Here is a 27507-nt window from a genome sequence, read left to right on the forward strand (position 1 = left end):
ATTGGACTTTCAAATGATGCAAAAGCTGATATTGGAGAGCTAGTATTTCGTATTATAGTTTAAATTAATGTGGGATCTTGGAGACTCTTAAGTGTGGATCTACTTTCTTCAATGTCCAACTTGGTCATGGACAATCACAAAAATATTCAATTAATAATTTATAATATTTACTATAATAGCTGACTTTCCAATTTCATGTATAGAAATTATTTGGATAAGATACACATATTGCTTAAATATTATTTTCTTTCAAGTAATCACATTGGAACAACTAAATCTGCATTAACTATATGGCCAAGAAAAATAAACACTTATTCTGAAAGTAGTAATCAATTATGAAATACTTATTCAAATAGATTCTGTTAAGGTACCCCAGCTTATGTCATTTTTAGTGTAGTAACCATTAAAACAATAGACACAGTATTGGGATGTCTTAATAATAGAGATAAAAATCTACAACTAGACAATAATAACAGATTAGCAAACAGGTAAATTTTCGTAGAAGTGTTGTTTTAATACAAATGAGGAAAGGCATGATTAGAGAGCATCAAATCAATTCTTCTCACCTATCCTAAATATATAGGACAGACAAATGCATTAATGCAAAGATAATCAATAGCTTCTATAGTCTCAGAATTGAACTATTTCAACTAGATGTATATCCACAAGCCTTCAGAATTTAAAGCAGTAATTCACATCATTACCCTCTTCCAATAGTTAAAATTGGTTCAATCTTTTACCAAAAATAATTATAGAAAGAGAAACAGGTTGAACTCTTACAAATTATTCATTTTATTACCACCCCAAATTTTTGTGTACCAATCTAGTTGCCATTTAATAAATTGATAAAAGTCAGGCTGAGTACTTTCAAAGGAGACTCAAGATCTACATAATACTCTATAGAAACTGGCAATGGATAACTTTATCAAATGGGATAGAGATGTTTGTCACATATTAGTTACAAATGTTTGTTTGCCTGTTCTATTATATATGTCATCTTTTACATTAAAACATTAGTCCATACTATGGGTGTTCATAGCCTCTGAGAATCTGATAACAGTTTTGAAGAGTCACACAGAAAAAATGCACATGCTTACATGAATACAAAGTTTTGTATTAATTTTCAGGACATTTCATAGGCATTGTGGACGAAGTGTCCATCCTAAGACTTTAGCAGTAAGGTGATCTGTATTACTTGCATCCCACCATATCAAATGTAGACCTTCATGATACATTTATAATATGTTGCTGACTTAACATAATAATGTTTGGGGGTACTGCACTTGAATATAGCAATCAAAGACTTATGTCAATTTTAAAGAAGGAAGTTATAGGTACAATTTTAATACCTTCATACTTCTACACAGCTATATACAGGAAAAGTTCACTCACAATCTAGGCCATAATGGATAGGAGTTTATATGGAAAATAACAGAATATTTAATGATATTTGTAGGTGAAAGTAAATTGTAATTTTTTTGAATACTGGATTTATTTTAAAACTCATAGAGACAAGACATATATATATGTGTGTATATATATATATTTTAAAGATTTTAGACAGTAAAACCCAACATACAACTTTAATAATACAAAGGTAGCATAAATGAAAGGCTATGTTATAAAATAAAATGAGATATAAATGTCTCTACTGTTATCTTCAGCTGATCTTAAGTACTATATACCAGTTAAAAAATATATAATTGGAAATAGCTATATAAAAGGAGGAACCTTCTTTTTATCCCTTTGAAGGTTTTAGTTTCACATACTTAAAATTGGAATTTTAAAGATAATTTGTTTTTAACTATGTGGAACTTTTTTTCCTAAGGCCATTGTTTTCTATTCTATATATATATATATTTAAGTGGAATTGTAAGGAAAAGTAGAAAATAGTGAATTAGGTTTTAGAAAGTATAGGAAAGCACTAAGATTGGAGAAATAATATAGTACGATATAATAATACTATAATGTATTAGCAGCTTTTATGTGGATAATCTGAGGAGACAAATGCTTTCACGGCATATTTGGGGAATACACTAGTATTTCCATTTTTCCTCCAAGAGAGTGAGCTTGAATTTCATCTAAATTAATTAAGATGGATCTGGAAACAAGCAATTCATTAATTCGTTTAATTGTTCATTCAATAAATATTTATTGTCCTTGTACTAGGTGCCATGCACTGTAATAAGAGAAGAAATAAACTCAGATAAACAAAAATCACCCAGCCCAGGCCCTCAAGGAGATTAGTCTTTAAGAGAAGAATGATACAGATAGAATTAGGATGAAGTATAATAAATGCCATGAAGGAAGCAATATACAATATCATGAGAGTACATACCTCTGGGTATTATGCACTTTTGGCAATCAGAAAAGGCTTCCTCTTTGCAAGAAAAACTTTAACCAGGAGATTGAAACAAACAAACAAAAATAAACAAACAAAACCCCCATACTCCCTTCGTTTGATTGTTTCCATATCAAATCAGTCCACCAGTCATCAAACTTTGAACAAACGGTCCAAGTCCTAAACAGAACATAATTATTGGTAGTGACTGGTTCCAGGGACCTAACTTTACAGAAATTACTTAGGTCATTGATCCATCATATAAACATTTCCATATGCATCACTATTAAGGTGAAAGACACCTTTTCCCCTTGGAACCAATAATTAACATTTCTGAAAGTTCTATTGGAAGTGCTTATCTGTGTTCAATAAAACACTAAAGTTATGGTGCTTAGTGTTCCTTTGCAAGTCATTAGTGAACTGTGAGGCTTCCCTTCTATTTTAATCTCTCTCTCTCTCCGTCTCCCCAGCCATCCTTTCCCCCTCCCTGAAGCATTCTGGAAGTCGAGTCAGCTCTGTTGTGAAAGAAAAAGAGCGTCAGCTGTCTCAAGAAGTGAAAGTAATTTTGACCAGATGTCCCTTTTCTCCACCTCTTTTCTGCCCTCCAGAAAAAGGATGGAGCAACAAAAAAGAGGGCCTGTGCGTGCCAGGCCGCTACGGGTATCATAAAGGAATTTGGTATCTTTGCAGCACCAGCTTGGCAAAGGAGCTGACTACAGAATGAGGCTCAAGTCCACTTCCTAACAGTTTGGCGAGAGTCTGCCCAGTGAGTTGCAACCCCTTTTACCAGGAAGAATCTTCTTTCCTTGGCGACCCCCAACACCTGAAGGGGAGAGTCCCAGAGGTTGTGTCCGTCCAGATTTGATCCCCTCTCCCTATCCTGGTCTCCCACTCCCCAGGCCCTGCCATGTCGCCCTTTCTCCACCTCCAGCCTTGAAAATGGGTACAAACAGGTCCTCAAACAACCTAAAGAGAGAGGCGCTTCAGGGGTTCAATCCACATCCCAGCGGGAGGGAGAAGTGGAGGCTAAGCTTTGCTGTGGGCGGGGACACACCCGTGGTGGGGCGTTGCGAGCGCGAGGAGGGGCGGAAGCCCCTGGTTCTGCTCCCCGGGGTTAAAGGTCGGAAAGTACTTGGCTCAGCCGTTCCGTGCCCGCGCCCCAGGGTTAACCCCGGCAGGTTCGGGGTGCGGGCACGAAAGGGTGTGAAGGAGATACACAGCTCTCCATACACTGGAGAGCTCGGCAAGGAAAGGAGGGGGCGAGGCAAGGCAGGAACCGCCTCCCCGGCCCGCGTGCACACACGCGCCCACCGCGGCTGGGGCTGGCTGAGCGCAGGCGAGTGTGAGCGCGGGCGAGTGTGAGCGCGAGTGTGCGCACAACCGCGGAGAGCCTCTGCCCTCGCCTCGCACCCTGCTCAGGGCATCTGGAGAGCCTGGAAACCTGAACAGGCTTAAAGTATGGCATGTTGCAAAGATGGTTTCTGCCAAGAAGGTACCCGCGATCGCGACGTCCTTCGGGGCCAGTTTCGCCCTCCTGCACTTCCTGTGCCTGGCGGCTTGGTGAGTTCCCCGAGGTACTGAGGGCCTGGGGAAGGTGGAGAAGGAGCCAGCTCTGGGTCCCCTCTGGCTGCCAGCCTCCCCCACCCCCCCCCACCCCCCGCAAGGGCGAATTAGACCCTCTGGTCTCCGCTGTAAGGTCAGCGGCCCGGAGCCGGGCTTTGCTCTGACCACGTAGACGCCGAGAGCAGAAGGGGCGCGGGGTGCAAGAAGAGTGTGGATATTGGGGTCCGTGTGCGCGGGGTGCGCCTTTCCTGACCATTTCTTTCTGTCCCCCATCCCTCCGCCCTGCCTCCTTTAGTTTGGGGCAAGAGACTCTTTTCCTAGAAGATAAATCTGTTTCCACCTGTTCGCTGATCAATTCTTAAAATAACCCCATCCGCCCCTGTTTTTTTTTGTGTGTGTGTGTGTGTGTGCGTTTGCAGTTTAAACGAATCCCCAGGACAGAACCAAAAGGAGGAGAAATTATGCCCGGAAAATTTTACCCGCATCCTGGACAGTTTACTCGATGGTTATGACAACAGGCTGCGTCCTGGATTTGGGGGTATGAACGATTTCAAACGCGCACGTGTGTCCTGTGTGTCTCTCTCTGCGTCTGTCTGTCTGTCTGTGAGAATATCATGAGGTATGCGTCGCGTGCAAAAATGAAAAATCTCTCAATCTCTCTCAATCTCTCCCTCCCTCCCTCTTTCCCTTTCCCTCTCCCTCCCAATGTCTCTTTTCTCTCTCTCTCCCCTCTTTTGATGAGTCCTCTGACCAGAAACCCGCCCCCACCCGTACTTTCCCATCTCCCTGCCCCCTCAGAAGCTTGGCCTCTCCGGAACACCAATTACCTTCCGGGACCTGACTGCCGGGTGGGCGAGGTTGAAGGGGAAGTGTCCAAAATGGGAACTCGAGGCTCAGCTGCCCTGGTGCGCTGTGCCCCGAGAATGTACGCCCCCCTAACCTGGTCACTGCTCAGAGCAGGTTGCACTTGACACAGCTGATACGAAGTTCCCTGTCCTCCCACGTGGAATCAGTCCCTCTGCCAAAACCTCGACCCTGTTCTGCCTAGGACAGCAATCAGGGGCACAAGATGCCTGCTCTCCTAGAGAACCCAGTCCTTTCCTATTCTTTTCTACCTTGGGATGAAAGTTTACTTTATTTGCAGAGGTGGCATTTACTACCCTCCTAAGACTTTGGAGTCGGGTATTTCTGCTTTATTTCTTCCTTCAGTAAATGTGTATAAAGGGTCTAATAGAGGCACATCCATTAACAGCACTGTTGTTCTTTTCCATATTCATAGTCCCTTTGCTTATGTAATGAGAATATGTGGCAAGCATTGTGCTAGGCACCAGGTTCACAGAAATCTCAAGATATTATTCTTAACCTCAAACACGTCTCAGTCAAGTTCAGAGAGAGAACATGTGTCTTCACCCAAAGTCTTGGCCCATGGCTTCTGACCACCAAGTTCCTGTTCTTTCCAGTACTCTGAGCTAGTTACCCTCTTGGGAAATGAGTTGAATAAGACATAGGCTCTATCTTAAAGGATATAGATACTTTACTGTTTAACCCTCACAGCAGCCCCAAGAGAAAGCTATTACTATTCCTATTTTACAGAGGAAGAAATTGAGGCGTGGAAAGATAAGCGACTGGTCCAAGTTCACAGTTAATAAGTGGCGTGGGCAGGATGTGAACCCAGATCAGGTTGTGTATTTAAAAGACAAACCCATGAAGACTGGGATGCTATCAGATATTCTGTGATGAGTATCATAATATTAGAAGCACTGAAGCATTTCATTTAAGCTTCCTATGGAGGGTGTTTAAGAGATAAGAAGATGGGGAGTGTAGAAGGTAAAAGGAAGCAGCATGTTCCTGGGAAAGAGGACAGAATTAGACATTATTTCCAAGTTGTTTGGTCCCAGCCTAGAAGGAATTGTTGGAAATAAAAGAGAAGTGGATAGATTAGAGCTGGATGAGTCTTTAGAGTCTGTCTAGTCTTGTTCTCCTCGTTTAACAAAGGAGAACACTGAAGATTCAAACGAGAAAGTGATTTATACAGGAAACATAGCATATTAATGATAGGCTGGAATCCGGTCTTCTGGAATCAGGAGCCATTTTTTTCCTGGATTTTATTGAGAAGGTTACAGGCAGCCATTGAAGGTTTTAATTCAAGTTTTGCATGTTGACAGTGATAAAGATGGATGAGAAGGATGAAAGATTCTCTTGGTTCTTTTCACGTTGCCTCTCCAGGGGTAGGCTGCTCAGCACCGCATTTGGCTTCATGCAAATCTGAAAAGAGGCTTCCTTACAGAAGTGAATCATTTGTCAATGCACGATCTTTCATAAGTGACTAGGAAATTATCACTTTAGATTAAAAATAATTTTGTAGAGAAGGTTTCAGATGATGTGATGCCATTTAAGGCTATATTATATCAATAAAAGACGATTTATCTGCCCATAAAGTTTAAGCTTGACATTTCAAGTAAAGAAAAAAATGATGGAAGTATGCAATCACATGTAGTTTAAATATTCATTAGTGGATTGATGTCCCTGAACCTAAATTAAAGTGAAAAGTTATTGAAATCATATGGCTTTATTATTTAATGTTGAAAATTAAAATCATATCTATGCCGTTGGTTATAATGCAAGTTATAATTCAAAAAGAAGAAGGGATCCATTGGAGTTGCATCTTTTTTACCAACTACCCTCTCCCATGATAATATATAGACAATAAAATGAATGAAATCAACCTATATAAGACATTGCTGGATTTTGGTTAGCTGCAGTACTGCTAAAATGTTTCAAGGGCAATATTAGTCATCTTATTTGTCTCTGCCAAGTGATCTTCATTGCCCACCTGGAGATCCTTTTATAGCTTTATGGGAAGGGGTTGAATTCACGTTACTTTAAGTGTTAGCAGTTGATTAATTATTAATAGCTTACCATGTAGCACAATTTTGGGGGTTGTTGCTCATAAATATTTGTGGTAAATGTAATTCATTTTTTAGAAGTGGGTCATTCTCTGTAAATACGTAGTATGCCAAATGTGACAGAGGAATAGTAATTCTCACCTGCAGAAAATGTGTAATCTGTTTACAAGATGTTATAAATGAGCACCACTGAAAATAATAAGAAAAATCATTGGTAGCAGAGACTCTTGGATGCCACAGGTATGATCCCTTCTTTGACATTTTATACTTTGTGGAAAGTTTGGCATTTTATAAATGAAATGAAAACAATTCAGATTTTGACCAGTGTGCTATAAATACAGATTTATTCCCTGGTTCCTTTAATCCTACTTCTGCTCTCTGTAAAGCATTTACTTTATATCTGTTTATACAACTTAGCAGTGTTCCATATAAAATAAAGCTAAAAGCAAAGATCTGAATTGAAATTGGAAGGTTTGTGATTGCTCAGTAGGCCAGGCAAGGGTTGAAATAGATTTGGAAATGAAATTATGTATTTTTAACTCAGCAGCACAGATTGCAATGGGGAAGTAAAAGGAACTGAAATGGTTCTTGCTTTTCATCCCTCCAAGATCTCCTTTCCCTTGTCTCCCACATTCTCCATTAGAGAAGGAAAGGGGAAAGGTGAGAAGGGAAGGAAGGAGGCAGAGTGAGAGAAACTAGATTGGGACATCTGAAGGGGTAGAGTTCTTCCAGCCGTTGACAAATCAGTCTGCTACCATCCAGAAGTAGCTTGCACCTGCTTAGAAGCAGCACACAGTAAACCATTCCACAAAGGAGCTAGAAAATCATCCCCTTGGCTCGTATCCACTTTCAACACTGTTACACACCGTCTTAAAAATGCATAGCTAAGGTACTAACCACCAGAAAATAGCTTAGGAAGCCAGCCCTTACCCACTTCCATTTATTGAAGGATTATACAACCTTTGGTGCCTGTCAGTCTTCTGAGGCAAATGATCTGGAATAATAAATGCTTCCAGATACATATAAACAGAGATGATTGCCTTAGATCATCTTCTACAATCTCTCTGAAATGGCAGTGGGGCACTAGGGTCAGTTTTGCAAGGTTGTTCTCCAACACAGTAGGACTTCAGATGAGTAGGGTTTTCTACAATTTTGAAAACATTTTCACATACAGTGTCTAATAAGATTATCACAACAAGGCAAAAAGATAAGCAGGGCAGGCATCATCCTTCTGTCAGAGAGGAGGCTGAGAAAAGTTGCAATGAATTACCCAATAACCCTGTAATTGACAAGTAATTGACAAGCAATTGACAAGGCCAGAACTCACTTCTCACTCTTTAAACCCTTAGGCAGCTGGTCTTCTGCTACAATCACAGGCAGCTGGTCTTCTGCTACAACCACTTGTAAGAGTTTTTTGCACCCTTCTGTTGAAAAAGAGTCAAATTTTCATTAACAGACCGTCTTGTTACTAAGTAGGTCATTAAAATAAGCAAAACTACATTTCCCCCAGAGGAGTGAAATGAGAACTTTTATTTTAAAGCTCTAATAACATTTTAAAATGGAAAAGCAAACACTGGGGGAGTGTATACACTTAGGTAAATTTGGAAGAATTTTCCCACAGAAATAAAAACTTCTTTGCAGTGTTTTCAGATGATCTATATCTCAACCTAAAAATTAAGTTGATGTGCCATGTGCTAGCTTTATTAATTGAACGTTGACAGAGAATATATTTTTTAAAGTATATAGATGAAATGAACACTTGAAATGCCCAGGGCAACAACTTCATTCTCTTCTGACTTGTCACATTCATTCATTCATTCATTCATTTGTTGAACTAATAGATAGTGAGAGACTGTTATGTGCCACGAACAATGTTAAGTTGTGAAGATATAATTCTGAATCAGATACAGGCTAAGCAGTGTAGAGAGATAAAAATAACAAGGACACAAACAATAAAGTAAATAAAGACAATGCTATGGAACAATCCAATAGTATGCTAGAATAAATCGGGTGAGAGATCTATTTCAGATACAGTGGACAGGGAAGTCTTTTAAGCTAAGACCTAAAGGTGACAGACATGGAAAGAGTAAGCAAAAGTTGTTCTCAGGCAGCAAAAAAGCAAGTGCCAAGATCCTAGGGTAGATAATAAATTAGTGAGATTTAGACAGTGAAGGGTGTCCAGTGTGCCTGGAATCGAAAAGCAAGAGGAAGAATCTCACGGGACTAGCTTGGAGTTGTTAGCAGAGGCCAGATCATACAAAACCTTTGGTAAAGGAGTTTCCTTTTATGAACCTGGACATCACTGGAGATTTTTAGGTGGAGGGAATGACATGGTATGACTTAGATTGTAACATGATCCCTCTGGCTGCCACATAAGAAAAAGAAAGGCTTAGATATAAAAGTTGGAACAATATTAGAAGCAAGGAGACCAATGAAAAAACTTTTTTCCTTGGTTCTTTCCATTAAGTTAATGGTAGCTTGGAATAAGACGGTAGATGTAGCAAAGATGAATATAAACGGATAAAAGTGAGATATATTTTGAAGGTATAATTCAGCAAAGAATTGGTGATAGATTCCATATAGGTGGTAAAGGAAAGAGAGAAATCAAAAATGACTCGTGGATTTTTTTAAGAAAATGGACAGAGAATAGTGTCATTTGAATTGGAGAGGATTGGAGGAGGAACAGTAATGGGAGGGAGGGTGAAATCAAGACATCCCTGGATATGTTAATCTTAGGATACATGTGTGGCATCCTAGTGATTGTACTTGTCTGGATATCAGAGGAGAGTTTTGTCTGGGATCATCAGTATGTAATGCTGTGAGAATAGATGTCTAGAGAAGAGTATAGAGAGAGCAGAGAAAAGAGCCCACAGCCAAGCCTCAAGGAACATTGACAACTGAAATAAGGGCAGAAAACGTAGAGTTGTCAAAGGAGAATGAAAAGGAGTAGGCTGTGACATATGTGGGCACTAGGAGAGTGTGAGTTACAGTCAAGAGAATGGAATATCTTAGGAAGGAGGTATGAGACACCTCTCAAGTTCTTCTAAGATATTAAGTAAGATAAGAACTGGCCACACGGAGATATTTCATTTTATTCACTTTCATCAAAAATTCATTGATCATATAATATACACCAGGCACTGTTCTAGGATGGCACTGGGGATTCACTGGTGGACAAAGGAGACGCTGTTTTCTGCCCTCCTGAGCTGATACTCTAGTGAAAGAGACAGAAAAGGAGAACAGAAATAAGCCAAATATAGAGTATGTCAGATGTTGATAACTCCTATCGAGTAATACAAAGCTGGGGAGGAGGTTGCAATTTTAACTAGAGTAGTTAGGAGGGAGAGACTTGAATGAAGTGATATTTGGTTTTTTTTAAATTTATTTATTTATTTTTGGCTGCTTTGGGTTTTCGTTGGGGCGTGCAGGGTTTCTCTAGTTGCAGGGGCTAGTAGCAGGGGCTACTCTGTTGTGGTGCGTGGGCTTCTCATTGCAGTGGCTTCTCTTGTTGTGGAGCACAGGCTCTAGGTGCGTGGGCTTCAGTAGTTGTGGCACGCGGGCTTAGTGGTTGTGGTTTGTGGGCTCTAGAGTGCAGGCTCAGCAGTTGTGGCGCACGGGCCTAGTTGCTCTGTGGCATGTGGGCTCTTCCTGGACCAGGGCTCAAACCTGTGTACCCTTCATTGGCAGGCGGATTCTTAACCAGGGAAGTCCCTGAAGTGATATTTGAACTATGATTCAAAGTAGGTAAGAGCATAAGCTGCATTTGGGTGGGGTCTTCTGGTTAGAAGTAACTCTATGTGCAGACATGGTAAGCATGGAATTGTCACTGCAGTGAAGGTAACAGGGCTGAGGAGTAAGAAGGGGTCAGTGTGATAGAAGGATGAGGTAGTATAAAGCTTTGCAGGCTGGTGAGAACTTTGCTTTTACTCTGAATCATATCAGAAGTGAATGGAGGGATTCCATTAGGGGCGAGACCTGAACTGGTTAATTTTCAAAGGCTCACCCTTGGTTGCTGGATTGGGAACAGTGAGTCAGGGTCAAGGGCAACTGCAGAAAGGATTTTAGGATCAACCAGGCAAAAGATGATGGACATTTTGACCAAGTTGGTGGCAGAGAAGTTTGTAAAATTGTAAGAAATGGTTGGCTTCTGGCTATTTTTCAAAGTTCTAGTCTACTGGTGACAGCTAGAATATGGGATGTGAGAAAAAGGGAGGTGTCAGGTGTCACTCCAGAATTTGGGACTTGAACATCTAGAAAAATGGAGCTGCCAAGACTGTGGCAGAAGCAGCTTAGGGATGTGGCTGAGCAATTTGTATGTGAATATGTTACGTTTGAGCTGCTCATTAGATGTAAAGTGAAGATAGGCTTGAAATTCAGGGATACTGGGTATGTCAATAATGTATGGTATTTCAAGCCATAAAACTAAAGAGATCACCAAGGAATTAATGGTGATAGGGAAAAGGTACAAATACTGAGCTCCGAAGTCCCCAGTGTTAAGAGGTGGGGAAAGAGGTGGAGGAATCTCTGTCCCAGGAAGACTGAAAAGTAGTGACCTTTGAGGTAGGAGGAAAACCTCAAAGAGAATGTACATACCAGATGTTAAATAAAGAAAGAAAACAGTATTTCAGTGTGGAGCACTGACTGGTCGATTATGTCTAATGCTTCTGGCAGACAAAGAAAGATAAGAACATAAAATGGACCACCAGATTTAGCAATATCTACATTTTCAGTGAGTTTGACAAGGGTAGCTTTGGTGGCATGATGAAGATGAAAGTCTGATTGTGTGGGTTCCAGAAAGAATGGGAGCAGTTTCTTTCTAGACATTCGTACAGTGGAGCAGAGAAATGGGCTGGTAAATGGAAGGAGAAAGTAGCATCAAGAGAGCTTTTTTAAAAATGAGAGAAATAAGAATTTTTTAAAAGTTTGTGGGAAAAGTGCTGTAGATAGGGAAAAACTGGTGATATTGACAAAAGGAATTTTAGTGGATCCTGAGCGTGAAAGCTAGATTATAATAGATGATGGAGTGAATAGAAAGGGGAGAATTCCAGGCACTAGGCATAGGTATTTTTCTCCCCCAGAAGTTTAAATACGAAAGAGAAGAGAAAGAGGGAAGGTTGCCTTTTTTAAAGCTGTTTTTGTACCACTGGAAATAGACAAGTAGAGAATAATATTAGGGTGGAGGGAGGGGATAACTGAAAGAAAGATGCCTGTGTGACAAGAAGAGACTGTAGAATCCAGAACACAAATTTACTTTCTTATGCTCTTAGTTTAAGAAAAAAAAGATGTACTGGTGCTAATATATATTTACAGGTTCTTTAGGGCAAGAATATGCAAAATGCATTTGTTGTTTCCTAAAATAAGCACTAAAAATCTAGATATAGGTTATCCATAACTTAGTGAACATTTAGATGATATTTCACTGGGATGTTAGCTTTCTTTTAGATGAAAAAAATACATCAACTTGCATTTCGTATATCATTAAACAAATGGCTGCTTTATTGTCTAGGCCTTTTTTATGTATTTATTTTTAAAAAGCTTCTGCACAGAACTGGATTCTGAATTAATAATCCATGGTTCATGACACACTCCCATGATTGGTTCCCATATCTGTGGACCTTCTTTTTATCTATCCATCTATTCATTTATTTACTCTAATAAAATAGAACCCACTTAAATAATTAAACCTTGACAACTTATTCTGCTATATGGTCTCCCTCATCCTATTTGCCTGTCTTCCCCACTCAAAGTAACCACCATTCTGAGTCCTTTTTAAATTATTGCATAGCATGGGACTTCCCTGGAGGTCCAGTGGTTAAGACTTCGCCGTCCAATGCAGGGGGTGCGGGTTCGATCCCTGGTTGGGGAGCTAAGATCCCACATGCCTCATGGCCAAAAAACCAAAACATAAAACAGAAGCAATATTGTAACAAATTCAATGAAGACTTTAAAAATGGTCCACATCAAAAAAAAACTTAAAAAAAAATAAATTATTGCATAGCTTTATTTGAATATCATTTTAGCTCAACTTTACTCTTTAATAAATTGAAATTTTAAAAATGTAATTGTTTTGAACATGCTATTTACAATCTTTGGATGCTTTTCTCACTTAATTGTGTATTCCTAAGACTCCTTCTTATTGTTGTGTATTGCTATAGATCATTCATTTTGACTGCTGTGTGATACACTCATTGCACAGGAACCAGCTGATTCATCTGCTCTGTTGGCAATAGGCATTTTGCTTGTTTCCAGGATTGTGTTGCTGTGAATATTCTGGCCCAAATTTCCTGCTGTAAATGTGCAAGAGTTTCTTTTGCATATATATCCAAGAATGGATTTTTCTGGATCTTAGTGTAAGTGGGAGTTCAACTTGATGAGATAATGCCAAACTGTTTTCTGTGGTAGTTTTACAAATTCAAACTCCCATTTACAGTGAATATGAGATTCAGGATCCACAAACCCTTGAACACTTTGGAAAAGAATATCATACATATATATATATGTGTGTGTATATATAATATATGTGTATATATATACACACATATATATATGTATATATAAATATATATGTATATATATATACTTGAAATGGTATTTTAATGTGAAATGATTTGTATTTTTCGGATTTCTAATGTGGTTGAACATCTTTTCAAATCTTTGTTGCCTACAAGAATTTTCCTTCTGTGAATTGCATTTTCATCTTTTGCTCACATTTTATTGTCGTTTTTAGTACTTTATTTATTCATTTATTTGATGCCTTTAATATTTAAAAAGTAGAGCTGGATTGATAGGATCATACCATAAAGGAAGCACTAATCTTTAAGGTCATCTAAATAAAGCTCTATAGTTATTTGCTTTCTCAACAATATCAATAGACATCTGTTCCTTGTTTAATATGCAGGAACGCTAGTTTTTCTATATTTTGTAAGTGACAAAGAGCATTAGAGCCTTATTTAAATATTTCACTAAGATTCCTTGCTGTTGTTGTACCTTTTAAGTACTTTAAGTCTCTTGATTTGGGAAGACACATTAATAGTGTTTTGTAAGATGTAGCTGGATGCATGGATTTAGGTGGCTGAAAACCCAGAAATCTTTCCTCAAGCACGTGGCTGGGGAGGCAATGTGGTGAGCAGGGAATGAGTCGTTTCAGCATCTGCAGAACTGTTTAAGTCTCTTTCCTGGGTGTGATAGCAAATTGGATCCTATTACTGGAGAAGAAATTAAAAAGTGATATTTTTGTCCAGGTCTCTACAGCTGAAGTAAACAGTGGGAAATTTTCTGAAATGTTAATTGCCTTCCCACTTTTCAAGCAAATAATAAAGTTATTAGATTCATTAATAAGATGGGAGTATTCCTCTGAATTTGATCCTGGTGGTGTAGGCTCCTTCTTTCAAAGACTGTTGAAGATCACTTTGCCTTAGGAACTGTCCACTATATTTGGGGGATTAAAAACTATTTCCCTATTAGCAAAGTAGTAAGGCTTTAAAATAAAAGATGTCTTTTATGTTACACAAATGCATAGAAAATTATGAGAAGTCCTTCCAAGCTGAAAATTATCTGGTTTCTATGTAATTATGCTCTTAGGAGGGTTGATTTGAACATCCTAAACAGCAGTGTTAGAGGAAGCGTCTCTAAGAATTATTCTTAATTGCATAGCGACCGTGATTCATTGAAAACTGATTTATTGGAAACCTATTACATGTAAGGCCTGGGATTTGTTCAGGGAAAGGATATAAATATAAATAAAACACGAATTCTACTTTAATCAGGAAATATTTTTAGCTTAACTGATGTAACAAATGAATTCCAGTACTTTTTCCTTTGGGGAGATTTTAAAATCACTGCTGGAATGATATTAGGAACACAATCAAATACATAGTTTTCACTACCTAGTATGTGTAAAGCACTATACTCGTTTGGGATTTCCAAGAGGATTAAGATTGGTCTTTGCTGTTAAGGAGAGAAAGACTCAAGCAGGCCATAATAATAAGAGCAATGCATAGGAAGAGCTGCAGTAGTAACGTAGTTCAGAAACTACTCATGAAACAAAATGGGAGAGGTAGGTATGGCATGGTATGTACTAGATAGAAAATTATATGTAAGTCATTAATGGTTGATTTATTATTTAATGATATAATTAGCATCGTTAAATCTAGAACATACTTTGTAGATCAATCCAGGGGCTTATAATTCTGGCTCTGGAATATAATATTTAACCTCTGTGAGCTCAGTTTCCATGTCCATAAAATTCTCATGAAATATCATCCCTGGAGGGTGTTGTGAGGATTGAATGAAATAGCATATAGGAAGAGCCTAGTATCCTGCTTGGCACATAGTAGGCCTTAAATAAATAGTAATAGTATCTCTGCTTATTGTTCTTTGGGAAGAACCCCATTTCTTGAGAGCAGGGCCACACATACATGCCCCTTGATCTGTCCACTCTCCATCCCGACTGCCACATCCTTAGTCCAGGACACCGTCATCTCTCACCTGGCCTGGTACAGCAGCCTCTTAGAAAAGCCTTCTTCTACTCTTGCCTCCCTATAATTCGCTGTCCATACAACTGCCAGAGTGATTCAGATCATATATTTAGATCATATATTTTCCTTACATCACACCTTTGATGGTCTCCCAATGATTACGGGATACAAGTCAAACTTCTTACCACAGCCTATAAACAGAGGCAGAGCTGGACTGCATATCAGAGGGAGAACACTTGGGGAAAGAACACAGGACAGATGATTAACCTCTGGGTTCATTTGCTTCAGCTGCCGTAACAAAGCACCACAGACTGGGTGGATTAAATAACAGCAAGTTTATTTTTTCACAATTCCGGAGGCTAGAAGTCCAAGATCAAGATGTCAGCAGGGTTGGTTTCTTCTAAGCCCTCTCTTCTCGGTTTGTAGATGGCCATCTTCCCTCTGTGTCTTCACATGGTTTTTCTTCTGTATGTTTCTGTGTCCTAATCTCCTCTTCATATAAGGGCACCAGTCTTATTACATTAGGGCCCATCCTAGTGACCTCATTTTAAGTTTATTCCCCTTGTAAGGACCCTATCTGAAAATATGATCTCATTCTGATGTACTAGGTGCTACTTCAACATATGAGTTTAGGAGGAACAAAATTCAGCCCTTAACAACCTCTCTCATGAAGATTTATACAAGTTTAAAACAGTGACAATAACATATATGATAAATATGTTGCTTAAAACATACCACTTTCAGAATATGGCCAGAGAAGTAGGTCCGAGCCTTTCGCCTTGAAGTTCTCACCTGAAATGCATTCTCTCAGCTCTTCCAAAGTCTCGTGGTCATCATCCAGATCTCAGTTTAAAAGTCACTGCTTGGAAGATTGGCTAAATAATCTAGAGTGGCTTTCCCAGACTCTCACTCTGTTACTGGCCTCTTTTGTTTCTCTTATGAATGACAGCATTCTTCCATTTACTTCATTTCTTTATTATTTATACTTTCACTCCCCCAGTAGCATGTTAACTCCCTGAGGCAAGGAACTTGAGAGTCTGGTTTACCATTGTATCACCAGGGCCTAGCATGGAACCTGGCATACAGCAGGTGGTCACTCAATAAATGTTGACTGAATGGGTGTCCGAATGAAATTTCTCTACCAATTATACGTTTTTAGGATCTCATTCAATCTCAGAGACCTTTGTGATCTTATAAAGCAAATACTAAATAATGTCACAAATACCAAGCAGTTTTCAAGAATCATTGAAAAAGTAGTATGTTATGTAAGAATTTGAAAAGATTCATTATTATCATGGAATCATTATAACCTTAAGGATTAGCATAAACCCACACACCTTAAAATAAATGTATAAGGAAAAATATGATTGGCCTAAATCCTCCCTCTCCTACCCTTCCCCCACTTCACTAGAACACCTATGGTATTAATATTTTACAGGACATGGTTTGGTAAATAAATACTGTTCTAGAAAACAGATAAATGCTTTCTGTGAACTGAAGTGAACAGCATCACCTAGGAACTTGTTAGAAATGCGAATTGTCAGGCCCCACCTTAGACCTCATCTAACAGCAAGTCTGGGGTGGAGTCCAGCAATCTGTACTTTAACAAACCTACCAGGTGATTCTGATCCAGTTAAAGTTTAAGAACCAGTATCCTAAATTGATCTTCAAAGTAACTGGATTTCTCAAGATTCTCATCAAACAGTCCTGTTGTCAGGACCTACTCAACCTTATTTGTTCTGAGTAACTTCTCTCTCCTTGTCCTGACTTGCACTGAAGTAGTGTTTTTAACACTTTAGCAGTTGTCCTTAAGAAACAAGCAGAGTGATTTTTCCCACTTTTGAATCTTTTTGAATGAAATCTCCATCTACTAGGGTTCAACACACATTACTTGCTTCCTGGATTACCTAGCTCTTCCTGAAACACTTTGGCTTTACTATCATATTTTTGTTGTTGTTTTCAATTTCTCATTCAAATAAAAATTCACTTAACTTCTCACACTTATTCTCTCTGTTTTCCAAAGGTGTTATTTTTTAAAAATGAAAACTCATGGCAGATCAGCCTGATCTCTACTTTTTCTCTCACTATACTTCCAAAGGATATATTTTTCGTAGGATACTTATTCAAAAAACGAATTTTCTTTCTCCTTCAAACTATTTTTCTTTCTGTGGTTCAATCTTCACCATATAGAGGGAGAGATATTCTCATTTGTTTTATGAGGGTAACTTTAGACCTAGGGCATTAAGCTATCCCAATTGTTCTTTGTCTTTTTTGGCGTTAAGTCCGATTGCCCAACCATTATTCAAGGGAAATAGTCCATCTTGATAGCAGATGTTATTCTTTCCAGTATGGAATAGGTAGCCCCTGGACATACAGTGTTGTAAACCATCATTTAAGAAATCAGGGCTTCCCTGGTGGTGCAGTGCTTGAGAGTCTGCCTGCCGATGCAGGGGACACGGGTTCGTGCCCTGGTCCGGGAAGATCCCACGTGCCGCGGAGCGGCTGGGCCCGTGAGCCATGGCCGCTGAGCCTGCATGTCCGAAGCCTGTGCTCCGCAACGAGAGAGGCCACAACAGTGAGAGGCCCGCGTACTGCAAAAAAAAAAAAAAAAAAAATGATGTTCAAGATTGCAACAATTTTAAATTTTTACTAGTAATTAAAATTGATATGTATAATAACAATTGCTATCATTATTGAGCACATTATGTTCTGGAGACTGGCACAGGTGATTTACATGTATTATTTCAGTTAATAGTCATTAAAACCTTTACCTCTGATGATATGTGACTTGACCAAGATCATACAATTAGAAAGTGTTAGAGCCAAAATTGAACTCCAGAATTTCTGATTTTAAGCATCGTGCTAAACCCAGATTGCAGCAACTTTCCTTTGTCTAAAATCTGTGTCAGCCCATTGTCATGATGCTCCCACGTTTCCCTTCTGCCAGACACACCCATATACCTGTTCCTGAACCAGTTTTATTTAGACGTAGGAAAGAATCTCAGTAGTGGCCATTATTGGAAGAAAAGAGAAACTAATACCTGTTAAGTACTTTCATGAGAGAGTAACTGTGTTCAGGGTCTCATAGGAGCAGTTTCATTTGATCTCCGTCAACAGTCTTGCCTGATAGCTATGGTTGCTGCTGTTGAGGAGTTAAGTAACTTGCCCCAAATCACACAACAAGTAGGTGGTAGAGCATAAATAGGTCTAACTTTTAGGAGAGCTTGACTTTGGTCCTAATTACCAGTGGATGGTTTACCTATCAAAGGTGACAGGACTCATGTTCGTGTTTAAGTTTTTACCAATATCCTTAACTTGCCAAAGATGCATTCCTTACAGCCATTATGGTTTTTCTCCTCCTCAATCTTGTGGTTAAGTTCCCTCTTTTTAACAGCTCACTTCTTTACTAAAGGCCAATCAGATGATGGACTAAAAAAAAAATCACAAAGGCTAAAAGCTTTTGTTCCCTGCACTGCCTGTTGTAGCAGTGCCCAGGGGTGATGTATCTTGAAGAAATAAGGTTCCTGGTAAGTAATTGGGGTTTCTTTTTGACCGTAAGTAAACATTGCTTTCTGGTTTTGTTGTTCTTTTGTCTTCGTTTTTTGTAGAGCTGCATTGTCTCATTGAAAATTTAAGATGCTCATGAAAACATGATATATAACCTGTCTTTACTTTTTAATTATCAAACCCACCTTGCCTATAAGATTGGTAATTATTTTTTCACACTTATTTACTTCATACTTACTAGGTCCTGTTACAGAAGTGAAAACTGACATATATGTCACTAGTTTTGGACCTGTTTCTGATGTTGAAATGGTAGGTATTTGGGAAATTAAATGTACCTTTTGAGGTTGAAAAAAACATGCAGAAAAGAGGGCAATTAGCATTTATTTTGTAATCGATCACACAGAGCTAGAAAGTCAAAGAACAGCCTAAAAAGTTTACAAAAGTAAGACGTGGAACTTGCATTTCAGCTCTAACATTTGAGTATTTTTTGGTTTGGAATTACTCTCAACACAGAAAAGAACGTTCTATTACTAGTCCTCATAGTACAACCTGTATGTAATATTTTTTTCCCTTAGAAAATTATTGAAGAGGAGAAAATTAGAGAGTGTAATTAGTTTTGGTATGAAACTATATTGTAATCCTAACTGCATTTAGAATTCCTTGTTGGCCCAATTGCTCACTACCCCTCCCCCCACTTCCATCTCTCAGGCATAAAGAGCTTAGACTATCAAGCACTGGTCAAGATAAATTTGTCCATTCAGTTCTGTTCTCTAATATTAAAGATTTTCAGTTTCTAGGTCAAAGAAACTACTTTACTTTTCTCCTTGACTCTAGGCAAATGTTAATAAATTCTGTGGTCATAAAATTTCTCTTACATATTTTACTTTGCCTTAAAGAGATCCCTACAATTTTATGATGAATTATGCAGTGATATTTGTTACACATTAATTTTGCCACTTGATTTACAACAAAGTACAACCGTAATTACCTGGTGCTGGTGGTTTTATTAAATTATAGTAATTATTCTTGAATGATTAATATGTATGATTATCTAACAAATGTAGAAGATTAAGGTATAAAGATGGACATAACATGCTTTAATTGCTGACACTCTTTTTTGCTCCACTGATTTTTAAAAAAAATGTTGCTCCTATTTGTTTTTATTTGGGGTAGTCTTTTTGGAGTGGGAAAGAGGCTAGAATTTAATACATTTTTCTGCATATTTATGTGTAGTCATCTGTGATTGAATATGTCACAAACTAATTTCCCTAGGAATACACAATGGATGTGTTCTTCAGACAGACATGGATTGACAAAAGACTAAAATATGATGGCCCCATTGAAATTCTGAGATTGAACAATATGATGGTAACAAAAGTATGGACTCCTGATACTTTCTTCAGGAATGGAAAGAAATCTGTCTCACATAATATGACAGCTCCAAATAAGCTTTTTAGAATTATGAGAAATGGCACTATTTTATACACAATGAGGTAGTCATTTTTCTTTTTTGCTTTTTATCGTTTTAACTCTCTTTTTTCCTTTCTTCCCTTCCTTCCTTCCTGTCTTTCTTTTTTTCCTTCCTTCCTGCTTTCTCATTGAGGGATCTTTAAATTACTTTTAAAGAAAGTGTTGATTTTGTTTAATTGCCTTTTTCCATCATAGACTCACCATAAGTGCAGAGTGTCCCATGAGATTGGTGGATTTCCCCATGGATGGTCATGCATGCCCTTTGAAATTTGGGAGTTGTAAGTTACAATAAAAATGTTGTTAGAATTTATGATTATCTCACGCAAGCTGATATTTTTATATGTGCATGATTTTCCATAGTCCAACAGTTAAATCACTGTCCCTGACAACAACTGTCCAAGGTTTGACTTACAGGAGACTGCTTATTATCTAATATATTTAAATAAAGAAGTAAAAACAACCCCTTTTCCCCCAAAAAGCAAAAACATATTTCTACTTACCTAGCCTACCTAGATAGCCTAGGTAGATTGACTCATAATTAATAGGTTGGTGATCCGTGGTGAAATTTAGGGGCCTCTGAACTCCGTGTGATGGTGGTGTAACATAGAAAGTATAAATGATCTTTTTGTTTTTGTAATTTAATAGTTTCTGTTACAAGCAGAATCCTTTATGGCAGACTTGAAAAAAGCAGAAGAAGGTTCGGGGCTTCCTGACATGACATAGGTTAGAATAGCATAAGCAGCACTGTTAGTATAGAAGCGGTCGAAGCATGACCAAAACAGAGTAGGAGGTGTGGTCTGATATGTAGACAGAGCAAGACAGTATAGTGCCTTACAGACCACATTAAGGAGTGTGGATATTATTCTAAGTGCTTTAGAACACCTTTGGAAGGATTTACTAAGGGGTGTGGCACTCTTTGATTGACATTTCACAATTTCATTTCAGCTTTTCTACCTAGAAAGGATTGTAGAGTTGCTAGAGAGAAGCAGAGAAGAGTTGGAGGCTGTATGTGTTAATATTGATACAAAGATGGTGGTGGCTTAGACTAGGATGGTACCAGAGGAGATGTGAGACAGATGGATTTGGGATATTTTGTGGACATGAAGGCAAGAGGATAAAATGAATGGGTAGGACAGAATATGGAATTCCTTTCCCCCAAGCTGCCTTCTCAGAGATGGCAGCAAAATGTGATCGTCTCTTCTAACGTCTGCCTCAAATTTTTGACTCAATCAGAATCTACCAAAAATAGATGCTGACTTTTACTATTGCTTCACATTCTTAGTCTCACTGATTGTGAAACTGTTGCCTGCTGTTATCATTGCTCATTGCTTAACTTAATGAGACTCGGCAGTCACCATTCTTTTTATACCCCCAGTAATCACAATATTCCGTTGGCCTAACTTGAATCTAGAGAGGGTCCTTTGCTCCCTGACCAGTGATTTAATGAGAGAAGATAAAAACAGAAAAAAATACGTGGACAGAAAGGTCGATCTTACTGGGGCCAGAATTTAAAACTATTTGTGCTATAATTTAAATTTCACCCAAGATAGCTCTAATCTAGGGAAAGTCCTTTCCCACCCACCCACCCGCCCCCCGCCCCCAGATCTCATGGAACACTCTTCAGAGTGACTTAAACATAGTTGGTCCTCCATCAGGGTTTGTATAAAATAAAGAAATTATTCCTTGGAAGCTGATGATTTGGGGTTGAGAACTGAAAAGAGAGGCCCATCATACTTATCAAATAAAGATACTTAATTACTTTGGAAGGAGAAAAATAACATTTAACTATGTTTACAATTCATAGGCATGAGAAAAAACAGGGGGAAAAATGGTTATAAGATAGCCAAGAGTAGGATACCTGATTTAAAATATCATGCAGGATCATAGCATTCTGGGACTTTAACTGTATGATTAGGCATAAATATACTTCAGAAGATAAACCTTGACACACAGTTGTGTAGTGCTAAATGACAACACAAGCCTTATAGTTTGTTTAGCAAAGTCGCTTATAAAGATAGTCTCCCTAGGTATCAATTCCTTTTGTAGAATTAAACACTTTCACTGAGGACCTACTGTGCTCTAGGGCTTTTAGGAAGGTTTGCAGAGGGTAGCATACAATTCATCTTTGTTCTTCTGAACTCATTTGTGTGTGAGCCAAGCTATCTGTTCTGGGTAGACTGGTAAGCAAGCAGCTGGTCTCCATTTGTACTGAACACCAAATAATAGAAAATGGGCTTGAATTGCCGCTGGGAGGGATTTGTTGAAGATAGAAGGGAAAATGTTCTGATTGTGAGAGTTTAAAGGTAGTGCAACTGGTTGTGTAAGTACATTCCCTGGAGAGCTTTATAAACAGCATAGCCAGTTGTTACCACAGAGTGGTTCCCAAAAAGCATGGGTATTGCCCAGAGGCAGAGTCTGGAATAGGTGACCCCTGGAGAGCTCTCCCAACAGTAGGATTTGCTCTTTTTGTTTTTGTTGTTGTATTATTATACGCAGCATCTGGTACATTTCTAATTGACAGAGCTGCATTAGGATGGAAGAAGTCGATATTGGTCAAATACTGGCAGTGAGTTAGAAAGGGAGCAGCAGTTGGACAGTACTTTTGGGGGGTTTATTATTTCTGCTTTTCAACTGTTTATCCTATTAGTATGGAAACATACCAAGTGCACTGATGCATACATAGCATTTTAGTTGCCTTAGTTGTAGTCTCCCCTCCAAACCTTTGGCATAAAAATAAGAAATATGCCCAGTTGCAAGGCTGTTTATTTAATCTCTACAGTCTTCTCAATCTTAAACGTGTTTGAATAAATCATAATGATTCTTTTTTTCATTTATTACATCTTTCCTGAACATGTGTAATATTCTTAATCGTTGACCATCAATGCTGATGGAAAAGGAGCTCTGAATCTAACCACATTCTGTGCTCTCATCCAGATGCCTATCCGAAGAGTGAGATGATTTATACGTGGACAAAAGGTCCTGAGAAATCAGTAGAAGTTCCAAAGGAATCTTCCAGCTTAGTTCAGTATGACTTGATTGGGCAAACTGTATCAAGTGAAACTATCAAATCCATCACGGGTGAGATATTTAACAATTTGAGTCAATATGCTACCTAGCATTGGCAATGGAGTTTTGTCCTAGCTTCTTCATTGAAATATCTCGTGTTTTCAGGGGACAACTAAAAGTTTCCAGAAATAGAGTTGATGCATAAATCACAGTTCAGACTTTATTTGTATTTAAATCTTGTTTTAGTTTAAAATAAATTCTGAGTTGGTGACATGTGAGAAGTGAGCTGGTTTTCTTATTCAGAAATAAAAGCCAATAATCAAATATATCAAAACTGTTTTCAACAGAATTCTGAGGCGGAAATCTGACCATTGATTTTTTTTTTTTTTTTTTTTGCGGTACGCGGGCCTCTCACTGTTGTGGCCTCTCCCATTGCGGAGCACAGGCTCCGGACGCGCAGGCTCGGCGGCCATGGCTCACGGGCCTAGCCGCTCCGCGGCATGTGGGATCTTCCCAGACCGGGGCACGAACCCGCGTCCCCTGCATCGGCAGGCGGACTCTCAACCACTGCGCCACCAGGGAAGCCCTGACCATTGATTTTTGAGCACTGGATTTCCCTGTTTTTGGTGATTTCCCCAAATCTTTTTTTTAAAAATCTCGCCCAATTTTTGTGGTGCTATGCTACCCTCTTTTCAAAAGTAAAAGCAAAATATAAAGCTTAATTATAAAATATATTAAGGGTGTATATTAAAGCTGTCACATGAGTAGATGGATGATTATTATTGATGATTCTTGGTCTGTACTTGCTTTGGGGATGTGAATGGTAAGAAACATAGGATTTAGTTTTTGTTATATTCAATGGGGAAAAGCTAATTATTGCTTGTTCTAAAACTATTCCTTACATACACATATCACCAGGAAAAACTATTTTTTTTAAGACATTTCTTTTCCAGCCTGTAAGTGAGATTAAAAATACATTTTGGGAGGATTTGAGGCTTCTGAATCTTGGGCTTCACAGTCTGAGAATAAAGCTACTGCTTCCTAAGTAACTTTCTCAATACGTTACTTTCAGATGTAACATTAAAAATATTATCAAGAGCTACCAGAAATCTTATGGTATATTTACTTATTAGCTTTTTTAGGTTTTTGTCTAAATGCCAATAAAACATGCCTGAACTCAGGGATGTTACGTATGGCTGTATGTTATATGTGTTTCTTTGTATTTTTCTTCACATATGCCACATTTAGAAATAAAGCCCTTTCCTAAAACTAAGACAGTAAGGTAACCTTTCCCTAAGCATATATGTGTATATAATGTATGCCTTTGTATTCCAATTCTTTCTAAAATTAAGCTTTATATTTTCATGTGTATTTCATTTTTTTCTAGTGATTTTCCATAAAGGTTAGGTCTAAATTCTGCTCTAGAAAATGCTGAAAATGAAGGCTAATCGCTTTAAAATAGAAAGCACTGCAAGAATTTTTATAAAGTTATAGCCCAACTTATTAAATTGCTTAATTACTACATGCAACAGAAATATTTTTCTGTGTAATGACGTGCAGTATCATTCCCGCCCTAGTTGGGAGCTACATATTTCTCAGTGCTTGTGTTGTTACACAATCCGATACTTTCTTTGCCTAGAATACTGTTTGTTAGTCTGAAATATGATGATAAAGCCATTGAATAATTGCCCGCAGAGCCTATAACGTATTTTCCTCATGTTTCATTCGCAGGTGAATATATCGTTATGACGGTTTACTTTCACCTCAGACGGAAGATGGGTTATTTTATGATTCAGACGTACATTCCATGTATTATGACAGTAATTCTTTCTCAAGTTTCATTCTGGATAAATAAGGAATCAGTTCCAGCTAGGACTGTATTCGGTAATTATAATCATTTCTTGGGTATTTTTGTCCACCTTACATTTTGATCATGGGAATAACCTTTAGATATCATCTCTAACAAAATATTAAACAGTAATATATCTGGCTGTGCTAAGTAAAGAATCACATAAGGTTTCTTTTTTTTTTTTTTTTTTTTTTGCGGTACTTGGGCCTCTCACTGCTGTGGCCTCTCCTGCTGCGGAGCACAGGCTCCAGACGTGCAGGCTCCAGACACTCAGGCTCAGCGGCCATGGCTCACGGGCCCAGCCGCTCCACGGCATGTGGGATCCTCCCGGAACGGGGCATGAACCCTTGTCCCCTGCATTGGCAGGCGGACTCCCAACCACTGCGCCACCAGGGAAGCCCCTAAGGTTTCATTTTTATCAGCCAATACAAAGTAATAAAGCTTCAGAGGATATGGGCAGTCCATCCCTTCCTTTGGGGCTCCACCAGATTTCCTTTATTGAGAACTGGCAGGTGAAGACCAAGTGTGAATCTGAATATAATTTCACTTTGGGTGATGTTCTTGGGTTCCTAGCTTAATGCTGTGTAATTGAATTAAAAACCATATCTATGTGTTGAAATGAAATGCATTGGGAGCTTAAAATAAAACAAAAGTCATGGATGAATGAATATGAAAACCTTAGAATAATTTGCCTTTTAATGAAGAGGAACAAAAGGCAAATGGTTTAAATGCATGGAATTGGAAGTATTATATGCTTAGTTTATTAGCTTATTGTTATATTCTACCTACATCTTTTTTTTCAGAATACTACACATTTTATTCGCTTTGTTTTTACAGTGGCTTCCTATATATCATATTCTTTTTTTCTTTTTTTGCGGTACGCGGGCCTCTCACGGTTGTGGCCTCTCCCGTTGCGGAGCACAGGCTCTGGACGCACAGGCTCAGCGGCCATGGCTCACGGGCCCTGCCGCTCCGCGGCATGTGGGATCTTCCCAGACCGGGGCACGAACCCGTGTCCCCTGCATCAGCAGGCGGACTCTCAACCACTGCGCCACCAGGGAAGCCCATATTCTTAACCATATGAGGTCCAGAACACCTGAGTTTTCAATTTTTGTAGCTGAAAATAAGCCTTTTGCATATCAGGCTTGCTTTTAAATATTAAAATTAGTTATAATGATATTTATTTAATTTAACATATCTCTCTATTCTTTTTCTATTGATTGTGAGTGGCAAAAGCATTCAGTTATGGGATGAAAATGATCAGAATTGCTCTGGAATGGAGGTATAATCCTCACAAGAGATGCCAATTTCCCTTTGCTTTTTCTACTTGGTAGAAAGCCAAATAGAAGCCATGGTATAATATCCCTCATCACACAAGAGCTGAAGGGATGCTGGTGAGAAGGAACTGGAGAGAATGGGAACTTCTCATCCCACCCCTGATCCATTTAGAGAACTTCTGATATAAGGGCATCTTAGTGTTCTCAGTGGACCTGAATGTGGGGTGTTTGCCATGGACACCCTCCCCCACCCCTTTAGGTTCACTCAAGAAGGTTTTGGAATCCTACCAGGGATACTCTTAGAGGAGGGTCAGTGCTGAGGGTAGGGTGTGACCTCACGAAGGCAGTGAACAGGTGTTATGGCACTACCTACTTCGTAGAGTTGCGAGGGTTCATTGCAAGTGTTGAGTAAATTTTAGCTATTAAAAATAGGTGTGAAAATGAAAGAGAAAAAAACACATCTAAGCTTTGGACTCCAATAGGTCAGGTTTTAAAACCCACATCTGCCACTTATTTTCTCCATCCATAAAACTGTGGTAACACATCTCTCCTTCACAGACTAGTAAAGATTTAGAATTACGTGCAGTGCTCATTACAGGGTATGTGGAGCACTTACATATTAGTTACTCTTTACCATATGCTCTATTGCGTAGGGGAGATTTATTTTGTTATGACCTGGTTTCCTTGATTATTAACAGTTTTTAAAAGAAAATATGCATTATTATGTAATGCCAGACACTCTGCTAAATTCTTTTTTTTTAAATGAAATACAGTTTATTTGCAGTGTTAGGTTCAGGTGTACAGCAAAGTGACTCAGTCATATATATATATATATATATATATATATATACACACACACACACACACACACATATATGTATATTTTTTTTCATATTCTTTTCCCTCCGAGGTTATTACAAAATATTGAGTATTGTTCCCTGTGCTATAAGTAGGACCTTGTTGTTTATTTTATATATAGTAGCGTGTATATATTAATCCCAAACTCCTAATTTATTCCTCCCCCCACTTTCCTCTTTGGTAACCATAAGTTTCTTTTCTATATCTGTGAGTCTGTTTCTGTTTTGTAAATAAGTTCATTTGTGCCATTGCT

The 27507-nt window shown here is 38.6% G+C and overlaps 1 protein-coding gene across 5 annotated transcripts in view; it reads left to right on the plus strand.

Annotated features, from left to right (window-relative positions):
* Window positions 1-3804: 3804 nt before the first annotated feature.
* GABRA4 (gamma-aminobutyric acid type A receptor subunit alpha4) overlaps window positions 3805-27507 on the plus strand; it is a gene marked incomplete at both ends in the record, with an annotated part of 63943 nt that continues 40240 nt past the window's right edge. The window contains 7 exons of one of the 5 annotated variants that reach the window (XM_082653675.1): window positions 3805-3833; window positions 4324-4442; window positions 19036-19103; window positions 20067-20287; window positions 20460-20542; window positions 23199-23342; window positions 25002-25154. In XM_082653675.1, the coding sequence (XP_082509801.1) occupies window positions 3805-3833; window positions 4324-4442; window positions 19036-19103; window positions 20067-20287; window positions 20460-20542; window positions 23199-23342; window positions 25002-25154 (817 nt within the window). Of the gene's footprint in view, window positions 3902-4323; window positions 4443-19035; window positions 19104-20066; window positions 20288-20459; window positions 20543-23198; window positions 23343-25001; window positions 25155-27507 lie in introns of those variants that run through there. The other 4 variants (XM_082653674.1, XM_082653676.1, XM_082653677.1 and 1 more) reach the window with 4 other exon arrangements.

Source organism: Grampus griseus (assembly GCF_964374135.1).
Source record: "Grampus griseus genome assembly, chromosome: 4".
Classification (NCBI taxonomy): domain Eukaryota; kingdom Metazoa; phylum Chordata; class Mammalia; order Artiodactyla; family Delphinidae; genus Grampus; species Grampus griseus.